A 21,703-nucleotide genomic window follows, 5' to 3' on the forward strand; every position below is an offset into this window, starting at 1 on the left:
GGTAGTCCTAAAGATAACTTTAGAAAAAGAGTTGACTCTGAACGATGTCCTTTTTGTGCCGGACATTCGTAAGAACCTTGTCTCGGGGTCTCTCTTAAGCAAGCATTGCTTCTGCATGGTTTTTGAGTCTGATAAGGTCGTGTTAACCAAGAGCAGAGTCTATGTGGGTAAGGGGAATATGTCGAGCGATATGTTTAAGCTCAATGTAATGACTATTATCCTGAAAATGAATGAGAAAGCTTCTTTTTCTATTTATATGCTTGAGTCCCCTGAATTATGGCATAGTACACTAGGTCATGTGAATTTTGTACCTTTGCATAGATTAATCAAGTTAGATCATATACTATCTTTTAAGATTAATCCAAATCATAAGTGTCAAAACTTGTGTAGAAGCAAAATTAACAAGGACTTCATTTCATTCTATTGAAAGAAGTATCGAGCCTTTAGATTTAGTGCATAGTGATGTGTGTGACTTGAAATTCGTATAATCACATGGTGGCAACAAGTATTTTATCACTTTTGTTGATGATTGTACTAAATACTGTTATGTGTATTTGCTTAAAAAGCAAAGACGAAGCAATTGATAAATTTATTCTTTTTAAGAATGAAATAGAGAAGCAACTAAGCCAAAAGATTAAGGCTTTAAGAAGTGATCGTGGTGGAGAGTATGAATCGCTATTTATTGAGATTTGTGCTCAATTTGGAATTATCCACTAAACTACAATGCCTTATTCCCTCCAGTCAAATGGTGTGGCTGAGCGAAAAAATAGGGCGTTGAAGGAAATGATGTATGCAATGTTAATAAGTTCTAGGTTGCCACAGAACTTGTGGGGGGAAGCAATTCTCTCAATGAATTACATTCTAAATAGAATATCTCAGAAGAAAGTGGACAAGACTCCTTATAAATTATGGAAAGGCTGCAAGCCTTCCTATAATTTCCTATGAATGTAGGGGTGTCTTACGAAAGTGGCGGTGTAGACACCCCATTTTTGACCGTCCTCAAGACTTGGACGTCACCGTTTGAACACTCGGTGATCATCCATGTTTGTGTTCGTTTGGAGTTCCCGGAGGCCTCGGCTACGCGCCTTGCCTCAGGATCTCTGAACTCGACCGTTTAGTGTCTGGTTTTGCACCAAACACTGACATCTTGCCTTTGAGAGGCAGGGTAGGGCTTGTAGACCATCCCCACCCACCACCGGCAGTGGCTAGAGGCCACCGGCTGGTTTTTGCTTCCATCGGCACTTTTTATTGCCGGCCGGCACTATTTGTTGCCGGTCAGCACTATTTAGTGCCGGTCGGCACTCCTTTTGGCCAAGATGGCATTTTTGGCCGGCCGACTACTGTGCATCTACTTTTGCAGATATTTTAAGACAGCTGTCTTGCTTTTGCTCCCCTCCATACACGTGTATGGAGGGATCTCCCTCTTATGAAGCTTGTCTTGTAAGCTTTACAAGACAAAAAGCTTCTATATAGAGAGGGGCTCTCTCTTGTTGCTAAGGTTAGACACTTGAGACACTTGAGAGAGCTTAGACAGCCATTGTTAGGGTTTGAGTTCTAGGGTTAGGGTTTGATACACCTTATCTCTCTCTTTTCCCCTCTTGTGTGTGTTTTAGTGTGTTTAGTCCATACTATTGCACACAAACACCTAGTGTTTCACCTTCACTTAGCTACTGAGGTTCTAAGGGACTGATTTTGAAGTTTTGGTGTTGGATTCAAGCCAAGGGAGGCCATTGGAGCACCATTGTTAAAGGGGTCATCAAGGGTAAGAAACTAACACCTTTATTCCCCATTTTTGTATTGATTTTCTACCTATCTTAGAGCTGTTTTCGTGCTTATTGTATAACACAAAAAAGTTCTATTTTTTAGTCCTCTTGATTGTTTATTAAGGGTGTTTTGTGGTTTGAGGGTGTTTGACCCCTCTTAGGCCTTGAAAGGCCTCATTTTGTGCTATTTTGTGCTAGTTTCGGGACTTTGGTGTTTGGGCCTCTTCACCACTGAAATCTTGAGGGATTTCAGTGGTGGAGATGGTGCCTTGAAGTCTCTAAAGGGAGAGGGCCACCCCCTCTCCTTGTTGTCCTTGAAAAGGGCATGTTTTGGCCTCTAAAGGGAGCCTATGTTTGAGTGTGTGTTTGAGCATGTATAGACTATTTTTCATGCTTATCTTTCCATAATATAACATGATTTTAAATTGGTTTTGGTACCCCATGCATGCTTAGCATAGTTGCCATGTAATGCCTTGTGATTCCTTAACATGTCTTAGGTTGTGTGCCTTTGTTTCTAGCATGTTTTAGGCTTACATTTGTGAAGATTTTGTGCTTATCTTGACATGTTTTAGGTCTGTCCATAAGTGTTTGGGTTGATTTTGGCATGCATCATACATCCCCTTTGCATTTTGGCTTGTTGGCCTTAAGTGTGTGAGTGTGTAGCATGCCATTCTTGCATTGATTTGGTGATTTGGGACCATCCACCATGTCATTTCAGGCCTTATAGTATGCTTGCATGCTTGCTTTAGTTGTCCCTTTAATGCCTTGTAAGGTTGTCATCTCATGCTCCATGTTTTGGTGATTATGCATGCCTTTGTTTTTGAGTCATTTGGATGCCATCTAAGTGATCCTTAGGTCTTGTGTTAATGTCCTAAAACTCTGTTTTTGGTCAATAAGTTCATGCCATGTTTGGTCTTGCTAAGTGTAGTTCAATACTCCATTGTTTTGCTTTGAGCATTTAGGCCATTTGTTGCATGCTTGGCTTGATTTATTGCTTGGTTTGGCACCATGTTTTAGCATGATTTTAGAGCTCATGCTGCATGCTAATTGTCCATGAAATCCCTTTGCGAGTGTGCTTGAATGTTGCTTGCTTAATGCTTGATGCTTGGACCATAACATGTGTATGTGTGCATGTGTGTTTAGCCTCCATTTTTGGGCATTTTGGCCACTGTTTTAGGCCTATTTAGGGCTACCTAATTCATGTTTAAGTTCACCCTCTATTTGGTTTGCATGGCCCCATGCTTGCTTGTATGCTTGCATAAGTTTGTTGCCATGCCATGTTGCATCCTTAGCTTGCATGCCTAGGTTGCATTGCATCTTGCATGCATGCCTTGTTCCTTGACTTGATGATAGGAATTGGGCCTTAGTTTGTTTGATTGGTTTGCATTTCATTTGACATGAAAGTTGCATACTTGATTCCTTGGGCCATCATGCATGGAAATGCGTGATTGGTGGTCCGAGAATCGAGGCACATGCCCCTTTGAGTCATTACCATGATAAGGGACATGGTTGGTGCATATATGCCTTCAATTGTGCTGCCATGCTTTGCCTTGCCCTCTGTTGCTGTCATTTACAGATTCTGCAGGAACACTCTGCCGACCGGCAGTGTAAAGTGCCGACCGGCAATCATTTCTCTGCCGACAGCTTCACTTTGTGCCGGTGGCCACATCCCACTGCCGGTGGCAATTCCATGCAGCCGGTGATGTCTCCCAGCATCCAAGGAAGCAGTCCTGAGGTTTTGACAGCCTCCAGGGGAGTGAAGGAAGGAAAACAGAGGCAGCCTATGCATGGCGGTGCATTTCCCGATGCGGTTTTACTGCTTTTCTTAGCTTATTTAATTTGTTAATTAATTAGGCAATTTGTAATATTTAATTAGCTTGCGTAGTTAATTAATTTGTAATATTTATTTGGTCCCTCTGAGTGAGGGCAAATCTGTAATAAGTGTGTGTGAGTGGAGTGTATGTCTTCCAATCCCCACTTCTTTCTTCCCTTTTATTTACCTGCTTATGATGGTAGATTAGGGCATCTTTAAAATTAGCATACCTTATGCTATGCATGCGTGCATCCATACATTTGTATTACATACATTAGGCTCGGTACATCACGCTAACTGCATCTGTACTTCAATTCACAAATTGAATATGTGGTAGTTGATCGCATTTCACATGCCATGTTTAGGGTTAGCCGAGCCTGCCTAGATTGCATTTTTGCATGTGATGCATTAGCCATTTTTAACATGAACTAGGACATGTATGTTTGCTAACTAGTTTACTGTTTTGGCGCGGAGTACGATGTAAATATTTATGCTTTAGCACCCCGCATGCGTATGAGTGTTGCCATGACAGTATGCCTGCCATGCGGCTAAGTGCTTATGTGTTAAAATGTTTTAATGCCTGTGGGTGAAGGTTGGATTGTTTGGGTTGGAAAAACTCGTTGAAATCCGTGTTTTAGCCTACTTACGAGTAGCAAATTTCAAAACATTTTTCGAAACAAAACGGATATGCAATGCTTGTTTCCAAATTAGGCAATCTAGTCTATACTTGTGTGCTGTGCGCATAACATAGTAATTCTAGACTAATAACTGGAATAAGAACACATAACGTTTTCAAAAACGGATATCATGGTTAGTAGAGGCCGGTCTTCGGACCGGGCGAAAGGGGGTGCTCATAGCTGACCTTCCCCGATCGTACCCAAGCTCCTGAGCCGAGACAACTCCGGTGATGACGGACATGTGGCCTTCGGCACCGAGTCAGGGTTTCCTAAATTTCCCCATTTAAAAAATATTTAGGTGGCGACTCTGTATCTGGCAAAGCAGTCCATGTTTGGCACTACTTTTTCAAAAATCTGTTTCTCAAAACGATTTGCCAGATTTGAACTCTTTGGTTCAGATTAAGAACCGCGACAACACAAATCGCGAGTCCGAACTGTAGTAGCATAAGGCCCCCCTCCGCGGGCGCGTCTACAGGCGGTACCTATACCTAAGAGGGCTAGGATAGGTCCAAAAACCGTGGATTGTATATTCATTGGTTATGCACAAAATAGTTGTGTATATAGGTTTCTTGTGCACAAGTCTGATATTTCATATATACACAAGAATACCATTATGGAGTCAAAGGATACGCCTTTCTTTGAGGACGTGTTTCCTTGTCGAACTCGAGGAAAGGTTCAAAGTTTTAAGAAGGAACTTGAAGATGATCCTAGTGATAGTGATCAAGAAGAGGAAGTAGATGAGCCAAGAAGGAGTAAGAGGGCTAGGACTTCCAAGTCCTTTGGTCTGAACTTCTTGACTTATATGTTAGATGGAGAACCTCAAACTTTCCATAAAGCTATGACTCCACCTAAAAGTCCTTTGTGGAAAGAAGTGATTAAAAGTGAAATTGATTCCATCTTACAGAACCACACTTGGGAGTTAATTAATCTACCCCTAGGTAGTAAGGCCTTGGGGAGTAAATGGATCTTTAGGAGAAAGATGAAGGTTGATGGGTCAATTGATAAGTATAAAGCTAGACTAGTTATCAAAGGATACAGGCAGCGTGAATGCCTGAATTACTTTGATACATATTCACCTGTGACAAAGATTACATCCATTCGCATAGTGATTGTGATAGCAGCTTTATGTGGTCTGGAGATACATCAGATGAATGTAAACACAACTTTCTTAAATCGAGATTTAGATAAAGAAATCTACATGGAGCAACTCGAGGGGTTTTCTAGTCTAGGGCAAAGTAAGAAAGTCTATAAGCTTGTCAAATCATTATATGATTTGAAGCAAGCTCCTAAGCAATGGTATGAGAAGTTTGACAACCTTATGTTGTCAAATGGTTTAGAATCAATGTGTAATAAATACGTATATGTCAAAGACATTGACAGAGGTTATGTCATTTTGTATCTATACATTGATGGCATACTCATTGTTGGTAGTAAGGATGAGATGATTAAAACTACCAAAGATTATTAAACTCTAAGTTTGACATGAAAGATATGGCCCTTGCGGATATAATTCTGGGTATTAAGATTACCAGAACATCTTTCTCAATCTTATTATGTTGAGAAGATACTTGAGAAATTTGATAAATCAGATACAAGTGTGTCAAGGACACTGGTAGACTTGAGTCTACACTTGACCAAGAATAATGGTGTGAGTGTCTTTCAACTAGAATATTCTCGGATCATTGTGAGTTTGATGTATCTGATGAGTTGTACAAGGCCGAATATAGCCTACTCTGTTAGCAGGCTTAGTAGATACACGAGTAATCCTAATGCTACTCATTGGAAGGGCATTATGCTGGTGTTAGGTTATCTCTGTTAAACCTAGGATTATAGGTTGCATTATACCAGATACTTAGCGATACTAGAAGGGTATAGTGAGGCTAATTGAATATCTGATATAAATGACTCCAAATCCACTAGTGATTATGTGTTTACCCTCGAAAGGGTAGCCGTGTCTTGGTAATCTTCCAAGCAAACATGTATATCGAGATCAACGATGGAATTTAAGTTTATTGCTTTGGATAAAGAAACTGAAGAAGCTGAATGGCTTCACCAATTCATTGAAGATATTTCACGTTGGCCGAAACCTATGCCTACTATTTGTATTCATTGTGATAGCCAATCGGCGATTAGTCGGGCACAAAGTAATATGTATAATGGAAAGTCTAGACATATATGTCGTAGACATAATTCCATACGACAACTACTCTCTAATGGAGTTGTCACTCTAGACTATGCAAAGTCTAAGGAAAACATTGCGAATTCGCTAACCAAATGGTTAACTCGAGAGTTAGTGAAAATGTCATCAAGGGAAATAGGATTGAAGCCTTTAGTAAATGTTACCGGAGCAGAAAATCCAACCTAATTGACTGGAGATCCCAGGATCTAGGTTCAAAGAGACATCCTAACTGCGTGTAACAGGTGAGTCACTGAAGACGTAAATCCTCTTACCCATTCCTTTATACAGTGATACCCTATAGGGGTAGTAGGTTAAGCTAACGCTTTTAATGACCTAAGTGATTTGAATACCCTGTGGGGGTAGGTTACCTATGTGAGTGCGAAGTGGGGTCACTTCTTTAAGAATTGACAAGGCCGAATTTTTTAAAAACACTCACTAATCCAGGCTAGTGTTCCAAGGCCATACCAAACAAACTAGTGAGAATAAGAACAATGGTCGAACTGACTCCTGTGTGAGGTCTATTGTCTCAGTTTACACAAACGGCAGAACAGTTCAAGACATCACATTCACTAGTTAACCAGTAAATCAGATAGGCTTTCACTATTAAAGGTTCAAGGCCAATACTTACTTTTTTTGATGCAAGATTAGTCTGTGTGCTCTCTCTCCGAATCTTTTCTGTTAAACGTCGTTCGGTTTCTTTATTCGGTCAATTTTTATTCATGTGGGGGATTGTTGGAAAAAATGATGTTATGGTGACTGGGAAATTAAAGTAGGTCTCAACCACTGGTTGAGGTGGGATCAAATAGGTTTAGATTCTTTGTAACAACATCTTTACACCACAAAAAGAATGACAAAAAATCATTAAAAATTGAATGAAAAATTATCTCATAAAGTTGGTCTCATGAATGAGGTATTAGGAATAGTGTATAACTACCTATCCTACATTGATTGTAGAGGAAAACATTAATGGGTATTTAAATCCCAAGTTTTGGATAAGGGCACGAACCCTTTGGGACATCCAAATTTTCCAAAGGAAGGGAGTTATGGATGATTCAATGATGTGCTTGGGCCAAAACTTTGGTCCAAGTTGGTTGTGCGAAAATTGCCATGCGCGTGCGCGTTCACCGCCCATTCATCCAAACTGGACCGGGTCGAGTCCGTGGTCCATGGTCTGTAGTCCGTGGGTCATAAGTCGTGGATCATGGATCTTGGATCTTGGGACTTAGGACTTGGGCTTGGGCTTGGGCTCGAGGCTTGAGTCTTACTTTGGGTTAGGTTTGGGTTGAGCTAGATTGGTGGTCCACCAACCTAATCTTTTTAGGTTAAGTCTATGTGGTAGCTATAGATATACACAAGTCTATATTGTGTGTAACTTCTACACTTAAGATGGTGATTTACACCATCAATTTTCCTTACATTACTTCTTCAGTTTGGCAAAAATTGAATTTTGCATTTGTTGTAGAAAGGCTCATCTTGTCTCCTCCATTGTGTATAAAAGGAAACCATCCTCTTCGGTTGGAATACAGAATTTTGGCTCTCATACTATACAGTCAGTCTGCTCTTATAATCTTCTTCATGTATGAGAGAGTACTGCCATTGTCAGTTTGCCAAAACTAAACAAAAGGTGCTTCTGCGTTAGTGGGTTCTAACCGTCGTATCTTGGGAGACAGACGCCGACATACCTCCAACACCCACGGTGAGGCAACGAATCTGTTTTAAGGAGACTATGGTATCATATAGGATTTGGTTTGCTTCCTATTACTATTTTGTTTTAGTATTTTATTTTATTGAATATTTATGTTCATCAAGTTGTATGATTTAGTCTCATGATTTCTCATTCTGTAAATCAATTTAGTTAAATATGAATCTGTTTGTTTTATTTAAATACACAATTTTCACAACTATTCAAACCTCTAAAGCCCCGAAGGTCAGTTTACCAAATCCTATCAATCTTCATAAAGTATAAAGTTTGGACGATCAAGTCAAATTGTAGCCCTTCAGACTACTTAACTTAATAGAAGTACATTTGGCTCTTTGATTGTCATAATTGAGAACCTCCTTAATTGATATTAGAGAATTGATTGATGTGTCATCATGACGGTTGAGTAAGATTGGACCAAAACCTTCAATTCGGATATTTATTTCTTGAATAGCCTTTACTCTTTTATCTTTCTTCCCCCTCCACACTTTGAACCTTGATGTAAGGCTAGAAACATTGGAAAGCTTATTTTTGGGGCTTCTATTTAGACACAAGAACATCCCAAGATAGAGTCCAGACGAGAGATATACCCATTTGAAGTTTGAGTGCCTGAGTTATTAGTGCATTTCGCTCGAGCGCAACTTTTGTTGCTTAAGCAGTCCATAGACCTAGGCAGCTCTAATTTTCAAAATTGAATGAGATCCTGCAAGCACCAATTCATTGCTTGAGCGCACATTTGACCACTCGAGGGCCTGTTTCAGAAAGTAGAGATCTCACAAGCCTTCAATCACTGCTCGGGCACAACTTTGGTCGCTTGAGCGATCTATTCAAATTCAGCACATAAAAGCTATCATTTTAAGCCAAATTTGTGGGCCTAAACCCACTTTTTTCCTTTGCACTTTATATTGGCCCATTCTCTCTATCTTTCCCCACTTTTTCCTTTACTCTCTCTCTCTCTCTCTCTCTCTCTCTCTCTTAGAGTTCTCTCATCTCTCTTAAATCTTTACCTAAACTCTACAAAAATGTTGATCCACCATAGTTAGAGTTAGAGTTTCACTTTGCTCATTTGATACAAAATATAGAGCATGTCAAGAGCTTCATCTTGATCGGGACTGACTGCAACTTCAGCACGTTCAATTTTTCGAGCTTTCTTTCTCCTTTTCTCTATTTGAGGTAAAGATTTCTTTAATTTCTCTTAAGTAATTTTACAGATGGATATGTGGTATTTTCTTGCATAAATGTGTAGAAATTTTCAAAGCATGAAATGTGAAATCTTGAGTTTGGGGATGTACAAAGTATTTCTTCTAAATTTTCTTAAGAAAATGTAGATTTCTAAAATTAATTGGGCAGTGGGTATTCAAAATTGAAAAAAAGCCCTAAATTGAGGAAAAAGATCTAATCTACATGAACTTCGTAAAATTGGGAAAAATGGAAAATTTAATTATATATATGAAATTGATGAGAAATGTTATTAATTGAAACTTTGGAATTGTTGGAAATGGATGACGATTGTGTTAATGTAATTGAACCATTATGAAATACAAGACATTATATAAATTGTGAAAATTATTCACCCAAAAAATAAATTGTGAAAATTAGAAATTTGTAATCATTTTGAGAAATTAGAATTGAAAGATGTAATTTGATGAAATGATAAGAATTTGAACTATTGATTAAGATGGATAATAATTCGGAAATTGTTTCATTTTATACGTTATTGAAGTCATTGAGAGTATCATTATATACATTGTTGTTAGTTATGCTCTAATATTGCCTATTTGGGGATATTTTGATAAAGATAATTGTTGTTGACAATCAATGGAGAATTGCATTATTGTAGAAATATCTCAACCTAGGGTGAACGGAAACCCATTTGTGAATGATTCGTGATATGCAAACTAAGGTGATGATAATTAGGTGATTTGATGATTTGTTAGATTATGTAATGGGAATGGTGATAAATGCAAATAAATTGAGATACACTTGTATTGTGATTTGTTTTGTGCTATATAAAGGTACCGAGTTCCTTCTGGTTAGCATTCGGTAAAGTGGGGTTATGCCATACGTAGATACCATGTTCCTTTCAGCTAGCAACTGGTAAAGCGGGGGTGAGCTATAAGTAGGTACCACATTCTTTCCTTCTAGCAACTGGTATAGTGAGATTGGTTACGAGGGGCTTAGTGAGACTAGGTGGTGTATAAGTGTTGGGATTCACTTTTGGTGTGTATGTATAAGTATGGATTGAACTACTTTGTGAGTGATGACTTGTAAGTGCAAATCATTATGAATTATGTGAGTGTTTGGAAGCAATTAGATTTGAGTAGACTTGTGTCGGATAATACGGATATAAGTTTTTGAGGTAAAATGAAAGAGTTTTGGAAATATTTAAGTGTTTTTGGACAAAAATGATAAACGTCATATTATATATGTACAATCTAGAACATCATAATCATATATATATGTATAGAATTATATTAATTGAAATTAAAGATTTTGCCTACTGGACTATTTGTTTATCCCACGTTGTTAAAATCTTTTCAAGTACTGGTGGTATACCACGATCATGAATTGACGTGAAAGATGAGACGAGCTAGAAAAACTGTTTTAATTGTGGCCACGTGCCTTTATTTCTAGGCCGAATGCCATATGTGTTTTAAGGGTTACGTCATTTTCTTTTGCCGATGTAATCCTAAGGATGTTAATTTCAGTTGTAGTTAATACTTTGTATTTCATATTATATTTGAACTTATGTATTGACTGATCATATACATATGTGAGAGAGTTCTCATCTTATTGTGTTTTTTGTTACTTTGTCATCCGGATTCATTTGTTACGGATTATATTGTATATTTTGGAGGTGTTATAACTTAGTGTCAGAGTTAACTGTGTTTGAAAACAGTGGACTCTTGAAAAGTGATTTTACATTAGAGAGAGAGAGAGAGAGAGGAACTCACCAAAAATTTGCAACATCAAACACCTTAAACAAAATGATTAGATAGATAATTACATAATCTTAGATGTTACTGCTAATGCAAACATACACTAGTATACCCTCAAGCATGCCAAAGACAAACCAAAATCAAACTCTCATCATGGATACATCACATAAGGCAAATTAAGATAAACAAAGGTAAACTGGAGCCAAATACATTAGAATCTATTGGCCCCAAAAATATGTATATAAACAGGGATGTAAGAAGGGAGCAAAGAGCAAGCAAGTATAGAGTATCAAGTCTTAGCCAAGAGTGGTAGAAAGAGAGTGAGTGAGGTGAGGTTGAGAGTGAGAAATATTTTGTAATTTCTTTATTCAGTTTTAGTGAAATTTCGCTACTTGTGGACGTAGACGACTCGCCGAACCATGTAAATCTTTGTGTGTTCTTATTTGGTTGCTTGTTTGTGTTTGTTTCTAAGCCCTAGGCACAATAATTAGGCTCGTTGGAGAATGGAAATCTAGAACCAACGTTGGAAGTTTTCAGGTCTCCTAACAGGAGGACTAACATTTCAGGATTTGTTTTGAGACTAGTATTAATATTGTGTCCAAAATGATGTCATTTTCGATATATTTTTATTATAGTCCTTGGATTCTCTTATTAATGACGTGTTGTTTGTTGCTTTCACATGATTTGGACATTAAAATTTGAAATTGAATTTCTTCACACACTTTTTTAACATATGAATAATTTATAAAATGTGGATAGTCTAAATATGTGAACTTCATATCTAAACAATATAGTAATTCCACACCAAATAGTACGCTTCACGAGTCTTAACCAATCAAAATCTATGTATTATTAACACACTCTATTATACTCTGTTTGTTTTGGCAGAATTTTTCTTTTCTTTTCTTTTTTTCTTTTTTTTTTTTTTTTTGTGTGTTTTTCAAGCATTTGGTACAATGAAAAACAAAAGTCAATGGAACATATTTTTCATTATCAATGAAAAACAAGCTTATTTTGGCAGATTTTTTTTTTTTACTTCTAAAAGATGAAAAATATTTTCCGAACTAAAGTCTCACTAATGTCACCCTACTGCCACCACCCACTCTCACATCCACTATCACACCACCATCACCACAACCACCAACACCATCACTACTGCCACCATTGCCCCACCTCTATCTTTACCTTCATCACCATCACCATTACCATCACTGAACATAAAAAAATATTTTTTTATCCAAGCAAACTATGAATAAGTGTATAAATAAAATCAAAGTTATAAAAATCTAGGAGAATTTGGCCAAAGCCCTCTCATAATAAAACTTTAATGCATTAAAGTCATACCAAAAAAAAATATATTCTTGAAAAGTCCAACACACACCACTATTACCGAAATAACCTTAGTGACTAATTTAATATTTAAATTTTAAAATTATATAACTTTTGATATAAATGTCGCTTTTTAAAAAAATTAGTATTTTTAGAATTTTCTCATCAAGATGTATCAAACAAGATTCAGATTGACTATAAAATTCTTTTAAAAAAAATTACTGTCAAAATTGACGTAAACATTAAAATTTTACTATTATTCATAGTAAAATTTTATTCTGATTCACAATAAAATTTACTGTCAATCAATTAGGAAACATATCTTTACTACGAGTTCACAAACAAATCACACAAGAACGCACTATTAGAGTAAAATTTTACTGTAAAAGAGCAAAATATATCTTACAATGAGCAACTACAACAAGCAAAGATAAAAATTTACTTTCATATTTACAAACTAGTAAACAAACACTATTCTGAATCACAAACAACACAAACAAATCAAAAAAAATAAACAATTAATCAAAATTCAACATATATGATCAAACTCAAATAACAATCAAACAATGATTAAATGGAATTTGAAATCTAACATGAACACTATGTTGGGTGGATGAGAATCACTCAATCACTTGTAGTGATTGAAACTAAGAGAAATTGCAAAACTTATTCAAATTACTAAATTTGAATAACATACAGAGCAACACTTCTACAAATTTGTTTTCTTCTCTTTGACTCTCACCACTTCACACTTTTACTCTAGACATACAAACCTTTTTATAGATATAATACAAACAATAAAAACAGAACACTCGCAATCTTGTGGACTTCTCCTGAATCACATGACAGAGCGGTGGAGGTGGCAAGCATGCTTCTTTCTTGGCATATGAATGACAGCTATTTTGGACTTCCTTTCATATTCTGCTGGAGGTTCTCTGGATCAAACACTCAAAATAATGATCAATCTTACGTTCACAGTCCAAAACTTTGAGATATATATCCAGCGTAAGATTGTCTAGAAAAAAGAAAAAAAATATATTAATATCACTACAAGAAAAGTCCTTATAAAACACGAAACTTTTTGCGATGGCAGTTTAAACCGTCGCAAATAAATAGCTTTTACGACGGCAGTTACCCCGTCGCTAATAAACATACACGAAAAGGTGTGATAAATACGGAAGTATTCGCGACGCCTTGTCTACCGTTGCAAAAAAAAAAAATTTTGAGACGGGAGAAATTTTCTGTCGCAAATAGTGAATAATTTGCGACGGCAAATGTCCGTCGCAAAAAAACTCTTATTAAAACGGCATCGTTTTACCTATTTTTATTTATCATTTGTGACGGCTTAAATACACCGTCGTAAAAAGTAATGAAAATTTTTTGTCCCGCTTCTCCCATTGTTTGGCGCCCTGTCATTTTGATCCAAAATCCCTAAAACTTTGAAACAAGATCTTCTTGCCCCAAAATCCCCAAAACAAGCTCGAGTGTTCACTGACGATTTCTCTCTCGACGAGCGACAACGGCCTGCAATGTCAATCGCTCTCGACGACCGCTAGCGGTGGTGCGGCGTCTCTATCTTTCTCTCGCGCGAGCTTAGTCTATCTCAAGCGCTCCTCTCTCACTCACTCAACGGGTGACGCCTGTATGCTCTCTCTCTCTCTCTACAAACACTCCTCACACAGACTGTTTCTTGTCTCTCCTCTGCTGTTTCTCTTCTTTTCTTTGCTTTCTGAGAATGTATAACACAGAAAAGCTAAAAAAACTTAGCTCTTTATCTTCAAAACAAAAAAGACCAATACATGGCTTCCCATAGCGTTGTTTCACTGTTCTTCATCTACATTTCTTTGTTCTCGAGCCTCTGTTTAGCTGACGATCCATTTGTTAGCTACGAATTTGTGCTCTTTTACATCACAGCTTCTCCTTTGGGTGTTTCCCAACAGGTTTGTTTGAGATCTCTTTCTCGCTTTATTTTCTCTCGAATGTACTCTGTTCCTCTTTCCATCTGGGTTTTCTGAAATTTCACAAATAGTTGGCGGGTTAGTTTTTGTTTTTCAAAATTTTGAGTCTTTAGTCTCAGATCTGCAAAATATGCTTAGTTTTTGAAGTTACAGTGATATAGTATAGTCAGCTTAGGGATTTTCCTGAGCTGCATTGTGATGAAATTCAAGAGCTACTAGGGTTTTAGTGATTTTCATGAACTGTATTGTTTTGAATTGCAGGTTATTGCTATTAATGGTCATTTTCCAGGGCCTATCATTAATGTAACTACTAACAACAATGTAGTTGTCAATGTGAGGAACAAATTAGGTGAGGACCTTCTCATGACTTGGTATGATTTATAGTAGTTTTTTTTATTTATTAATTTGATTTGGGTTTTGGATCTATGATGGTAATTTAGGATTTAAAAAATCAATGGTTGTGAACAGGGCTGGTATTCAACAGAGGAGAAGTTCTTGGCAAGATGGGGTACTCGGCACGAACTGTCCGATTCTTCCAAAGTGGAATTGGACTTACCAATTCCAAGTAAAGGATCAGATCGGGAGTTTCTTTTACTTCCCATCGCTCAATTTTCAAAGGGCATCTAGAGGTTATGGTGGTTTTATTATTAACAATAAGGATATAATTCCAATTCCTTTTGCAACCTCAGATGGGGATATCACGATTTTGATTGGTGATTGGTACATTCGAAACCACACGGTTAGTGTTTGATAAATCGTCTAAATCGACATTTTAGGTGTGTATTGAAGCTTAGCATGCAATGTGTCTTGTGGTTGATCTTGTTTTGGTATATATAGGCTTTGAGGAGAGAACTTAATGGAGGGAAAAATCGTGGGATGCCGGATGGTGTTCTTATCAATGGGAAAGGCCCCTATAGATATAACACTACACTTGTTCCTGACGGCATTGACTATGAAACAATTGATGTTCACCCTGGTGAGTATTTCAGAGACACTGTTTTTGAAGAATCTGCTATAACTTATACGTTTATCATCAAATCAATTAGTCTATAAGTCATATGTGTTCAGGAACTTTGTTGATTTAGAAGTTGGAACAGATTTGTTCTTGTTGGATTCTCTGAATGAGCTATGCCCTTGTTCCTTTTATGCATTGAACCTACTTTTGAAACAACTTATACCATATGGCTTTTTGACCTTCCAATTTTGGCTAGGATGTGCTTTCTTGTCTCTTCTAATTATTTTAACTATTTATTTGTTATTTTCGGTGAATTACCGTATTTTATGGTATTAGTGTTAAATACACACTAAACTCATGGTAGCACTAATACCATCATCAGATTGTGATTAAAATAGGGCATTATTTAAGAAAACATGTTCTTTCATTGTGTCTTAGGACTTGGGACTTGGCTTCAGCAATGGAGTGTACTTCTTTGATGTGATATAAATCACATTAACAAAAGTAACAAGTTAGGTGTTAGGATGTGCATCAGCATTGCACTTCTTCCTTGTATATATATATTATTCATTTATTATTTTTGTGAAAAATTGAGGACATGCATATTTTAGGGCTTATAATTCACCCTTACAGTTGAATAATTTACCCATACACTCACATGCAACATGCCACTGCATGATAGTTAGGAACTATACATCCCAGGAGAACTTTTTGGTCAGGCATTGAAACATAACATTTCCTTTTGGTAGGTATATTGGAACACATGTCAATGCTTGTGAACGTTGTTTTTCTTTCTTACATTATTTCCTTAAATTTTTTTAGCTTCTGATTGTTTATATTATAATGTTGGCCAGGCAAAATGTCACACCCCAAACCTGTCCCTAAAAGTTTAGGTATGACCTATTCAGAAACGGACACTAAGTCTGATATACATACCATATGGGGCCTGAACGAAAGCATTTAATATAATAAAATAACGGTGAATAACATCCATTGAGCTAATACTAATATGCCAGGATCACATACTTGAGAGCCATTTAACTATATGTATACACACACGTACTCAGCCCCTTCACTAAACGTATAACCAAACATTGGTAAAGAAAGGGGTCATATACATACATTTTAACTTTAGGTAAACAATTAAAGTGCAAGCCAAAATTTTAACAAGCTTCACAGAAATGCATGGGCTTGGTCTGGGTGCCTGGACACACTGAGGTTGATAACTGAAGGGCGAGCATCAAGGGTTAAGACGGACTTCCAAAGTGATTAGCTACATAACAGACATAACACAAAGTGAGCGAAGCTCAGTGAATAATAGTACATAAACAATTTAATGCTCATCTTGAATTATAATACATATCAATGCATATATAAATAAAAAGGGCATATGTCTAATTTGATTCTGCATTAATCCCAGAACGGCCTTAGGGCCAGTCTTTAAACATGATGGCTTTAAGCCCTTGAACGGAATGGCATTAGGCCCTTGCACAGAACGGCATGAAGCCCTTAACAGAACGGCATAGAGCCCTTCACAGAAATACAGAACGGCATGAAAGCCCTTATCATATATGTATGGATTCAAGAGGTGGCTCGCACGGATTCTAGAGGTAACTCGCATCGCAGCACTTAGTTCCGTATAGCACTTTGTTCCATACCAGAAATCTTTAGGTCTTAAAGACCGATCAATTCATATCATGTCATAACATAGCATAAACGAAACGGATAAACAGAAATAAATTCATATGTATTCTTAATTATTCTTGAATCATAACAGAAATCAGAGTTCATGCTTAATTATTCATGGTACATCCAATAACGCTAACAAATCAATATAGAGCATGCTTGTTAGTTCCATAACGGAACCTTCGGTACCGGGAACTTGTAACATACTTGAACCACGGTATTATTACCCCCGGGCAAGGGTCTTGAGCTAAGGATGCCATGAGTACTTTTATATTTGTCGACAATCATTCATTAATTCAAAACGTAACATATCAGAAAATAAGGCATCTTTTGTCATATCATGTCATTACAGTACACTTAACAAAGACAGAACAATTCACATTCTAACGTGGGTCACATAATGATGTTAAACCTTTGCATTCATGTCGTAGATTCCGAACTACCTGGGGTCCATACGTAATACAATAGAATAATCTTGGATTCACACAGATACCATTGTTCAAGGATGAACATAAGTTCCATTTATTCTTTAAGAAGTAACGTAGTATGCTGATAATTAACAGAGGGTTAATATTCGTTATTGACAGAACAAAATGATTCCGAAGTCATACCGATGTACGCAAATCTTTCAACGTTCATATAAGTTCACATTGATTTCCAGTCGTCATAAATGTTCGTGTAACACTTACGAAGAATAGGGTGTTAGTGACAATAATTATCATTGGTAAGTAAAATGTACATTTCCGTACTATTACTCACAGTGGTAGGTCTCTGATAGCGGTGGAACGATGTCCTCGTCCTGACCTACAAACACAATGCACATAACAGATTATGAGAATAAACCCAATCTCTTTTTATTCCTTACTCAATAGCTATGGTGGTTCTAGACTCATTAGTCCTCCATAGGTTATAATCCATGCCTAATAAGATAAGAGGAATCGATAGGAGAAAGTTCAGACGAAGAAACGGTACAAACCCAGTAAATAGAAAGTGAATAGTCATCACTAATTTGGGAATAACTATTTCTGTACTTAGAATTTGGGAGTGAGACCACCACCATTGGAAACTAGACTTCCGGGGCTTGATTTTAGGCTTAAGAATCACTCAAAACAGAGTTCGGATGCAAAAGATATGCTTGTTCAAAGTTACCTAGTATATGCTGAAACAGGGATGGCTGCTCGTGTGCCCACTTTGGCCGCTCGTGCGGCCCAATTCCACTCGAGCGGAAGAACCCGGCCGCTCGAGCGCCCAAAAGCAGAATGAAAACCTCTTTTTTTTCTTCAAGTCCGCTCGTGCGGTGCCGTAGCCGCTCGTGCGGTCTGGGCAAAAAACATCAGTCCGAAAATGGTTTTTGCTCCAACACTTGATCTATCCATTTCTTAAGCTTGATTTCAAGTCTAATTACTCAAAAACATGTAAAATTGACCCACAAGGTGATAAACTATGAACATTCAAGTGTAACCCCATCTCAAACAAATCAATCTTTGCCTCAAATTAAGAAACAATTCAAAAATCATGTACATAAGCATTACAAACATATATCAATCTCACACATAATTGGATTCAAGCATGTAAAATCAAGAATAAGAAACAATTCCCTTTACATGATCTCAACTTAACACAATCAATTAAATGATGAAAACACCTATTCAACCCCAACTCATATGAATACCCAAGAAATTCCTACGCATATTCAAGAGAGGAGTTAATTAAAGTATAATCAACATACCTTGAGCTTTGAAATCCCTAAAACCTTCTCAATCTCTTGCTTGGAAGACTTCTCCCCTTTTCTTCCTAATTTTCCTTTCCTAATCCTCTCAGGAGATATTTTAGTTTAGGGGTCATAGGTCCAATAGCTAAAGCATACATATATATATATATTGAATAGGACGAAATTTAATCAGTTTAATCATTCCAAATTGAAATTTCACAAAAATGCTTATCATAACTTAAAAATTATACTGATCTCGAATATAAAATCAATTTTGGATTATCAAGCCTCTAAGGCTCTCAATTTCTGATTCAAACGTCTTAATTGCAATAGATGTTCTTCTTATTAAACAGATATAGGTCCCAAATCATAAGATCCATGTGCTTAAACTGAATTTCTCGAGGAATTTTCTCATTAAGCATTTAAATGGACAAAACGAGCGACTAAAAGTATACCGGAAACAGATATGAAGGTCGGATTATTACACAAAACATATCGCATTGGTGTACACAATGTTGGTGTGTCAACAAGTTTGAATTTCAGAATTCAGAACCATAACCTGCTTTTAGCGAAAACAGAGGGATCATATACAGTGCAACAAAATTACACTAGCTTAGATATTCATGTTGGACATTCTTATTCTTTCTTGGTAACCATGGATCAGAGTGCAAGTTCTGATTACTACATTGTAGCAAGCGCTAGGTTTGTGAATGAATCACTCTGGCAAAGAGTTATTGGTTTTGGTATCTTGCACTATTCAAATTCGAAAGGGAAGGCATCTGGTCCCCTTTCGGACCCACCAAATGATCAATATGACAAAACCTGCTTAATGAACCAGGCTAGATCCATCAGGTTTGTTTGCAATTTTTTGGATTCATTGGCACATTATTTATGTGAATATAAATTATATCATACATAGGAGGTTTTATGTTTTCTGTTCTTAGTAGTGATTAAGAACCACTTGTCCTTTAGGCTGGTGAGCTTATAGAGAGGCTTGATCTAGATGTTTCCTCAGCTATAAAAAAAAACAGAACCTTTGAACCTTTGAAATGTTTTAAAAAATATTTTCCTTCTAAATATATGTAAATTATTTGAATTTAAAAAGTAAAAAAAAATTATTTAATATATTTAAAAACTTAGAATAACTAAATCAAAAAAAAACCTCAAAAACATTATTTTAAGGCTCGTTCAATTTTGGTGAGTTGCTCACAATCGCTCTGTTAGCTGCATATTTAGCCGAATATTTAAATTTGCTTTTTTTTTAGCAAATTTAGTTTTTAGTTTTTTTAGCTGCATATTAATGTTCTTACATTAATATCTAGAAGAGATCAACAGTTATATCCATCTTTGGCATTCCTGCGTGCTCATGATTCTCTCTTTTGAACGTCAGATTTTTTCGCCATAAGAAATCTAGTAATTAAATTATCATGTTGATTTGAGTTATATATGCAATATGAATATTCCGCTAAAGTCATGCTTCATTTGAAGGCTTCTTGTGGTATGTCTATGTAGTTAGGTATTGTCATAAGGTCTAGATCTATATAATTCTCATATGGAAATTGATATTCAGCTGTGCATGGTGCAATGAAGTGTTTTTAGTTTCCATTACATTATGACACATATGTCAACATGCAACTGGCATAAAAATTCTGCATAATTAATTATGAAAAATGCTTCTCTTCTCCTCTCCTATCTTTTATGTTTATTGTAGTTGGGAGAAGACAGGACTCGAATCGGGTACCCGATTTGGGAGTTAGAGCCGGATTTCACTTTAGGTAAACTAGTTCTTTAAAAAATTTAGAATTCAAAGTGTTAACGCCCCAAAATCACTAAAATGGCGTCGGATTAGCATGAAACTTGGCACACACGACCGCCTTGGCACAAGAGACTTGTAGGAGAAGACAGGACTCAAATCGGGTTCCCGGTTTGGGAGTTAGAGTCGGATTTCGGTCTAGGCACAATTATTTACTTAATTATCTTTCTAATTGTATAGTAGTTAAATTTTTATGTTTTTTTTGTAATTAACATATTAACTCATAATTATATTGTCATTAATTTTTATTTTTTTTTTCAGATATTTCCGGAGTAGGAGTTTGCTTCTTGTGGATTTCATGCCTGTGAAAAATGCCACTAATTTTTGTTTTTGTACCACGGAGAATGCTGAGGAAAACTTTTAATTTTGATTTATGTTATTTTGAATTATGAATAACATTATGCATTTAAACATTATATATGTATTATGAAACATTATGTACTGGGTTAATTTTGTTGATGTATAGTTATGAATGTAAGAATATGTTTATTATGGAGAAATTATTATTTCTATACAGGAATTTTTATATTATTATGCAATTATTGGTTTTTTTTTAAATTGTTTTTCATTGAATACAGGCAATTTTAATATTTTTAATTAATTTACAACGGTTTTTTAGTTTTTTTTTTTTTGACGCCACCAAACCGTCGCAAAAAACAGGTATTTTATAATTTTTAATAAATATTGCATTTTTTGCGACGACACCACACCGTCGCAAAAAATCAAAACCTTTTTTGCGACATAATCAATACCGTCGCAAAAAGAAATATGCCGTCGCAAAAAAAAAAATTGCGACTGCAATTTCTACGGTCTCAAGTAGTACTTTTGGCGACGGTAAAACAGTGTTGTCGCAAAAAGGTCTCTATTTTTACACATTATTGGCAACAGTAAAATGTCGTTGCAAATAGTGACATATGCCGTCGCAAAAAAAAGGTGACTAAAAAGTTTTTGCAACGTCCTCTATTGTGACCCCCGTTTGCCGTCGCTAAAAGTTTTTTAAGCAAACATAGCATAATGAGTATTTGCGACGGCATTTTGTAGTCGCAAAAAATCAAATTTTTTGTAGTGTATGTCCTTTATGAAGAACACACCTTCTACTCGGGGGTTTAAGAAGTAAAATATTTTAGATTATCCTTTACACACTAACATGTTGAGCCTAAGGAATTTTGGTTAAATTTTTT

The 21,703-nt window shown here is 36.4% G+C and overlaps 1 protein-coding gene across 1 annotated transcript; it reads left to right on the forward strand.

Annotated features, from left to right (window-relative positions):
* Positions 1 to 13,886: 13,886 nt before the first annotated feature.
* Positions 13,887 to 21,110, forward strand: LOC145816089 (monocopper oxidase-like protein SKU5). The gene is made up of 6 exons (XM_082912332.1): positions 13,887 to 14,339; positions 14,619 to 14,728; positions 14,826 to 15,096; positions 15,195 to 15,334; positions 19,196 to 19,561; positions 21,101 to 21,110. Exons 1-6 carry the CDS (start codon positions 14,199 to 14,201, stop codon positions 21,108 to 21,110), a joined length of 1,038 nt encoding a protein of 345 aa, XP_082768458.1. The 5' UTR covers positions 13,887 to 14,198.
* Positions 21,111 to 21,703: the final 593 nt, after the last annotated feature.

This window comes from Camellia sinensis, unplaced genomic scaffold (assembly GCF_055761805.1).
Source record: "Camellia sinensis isolate YWXY unplaced genomic scaffold, ASM5576180v1 Unanchor3, whole genome shotgun sequence".
In the NCBI taxonomy this organism is placed as follows: Eukaryota; Viridiplantae; Streptophyta; class Magnoliopsida; order Ericales; family Theaceae; genus Camellia; species Camellia sinensis.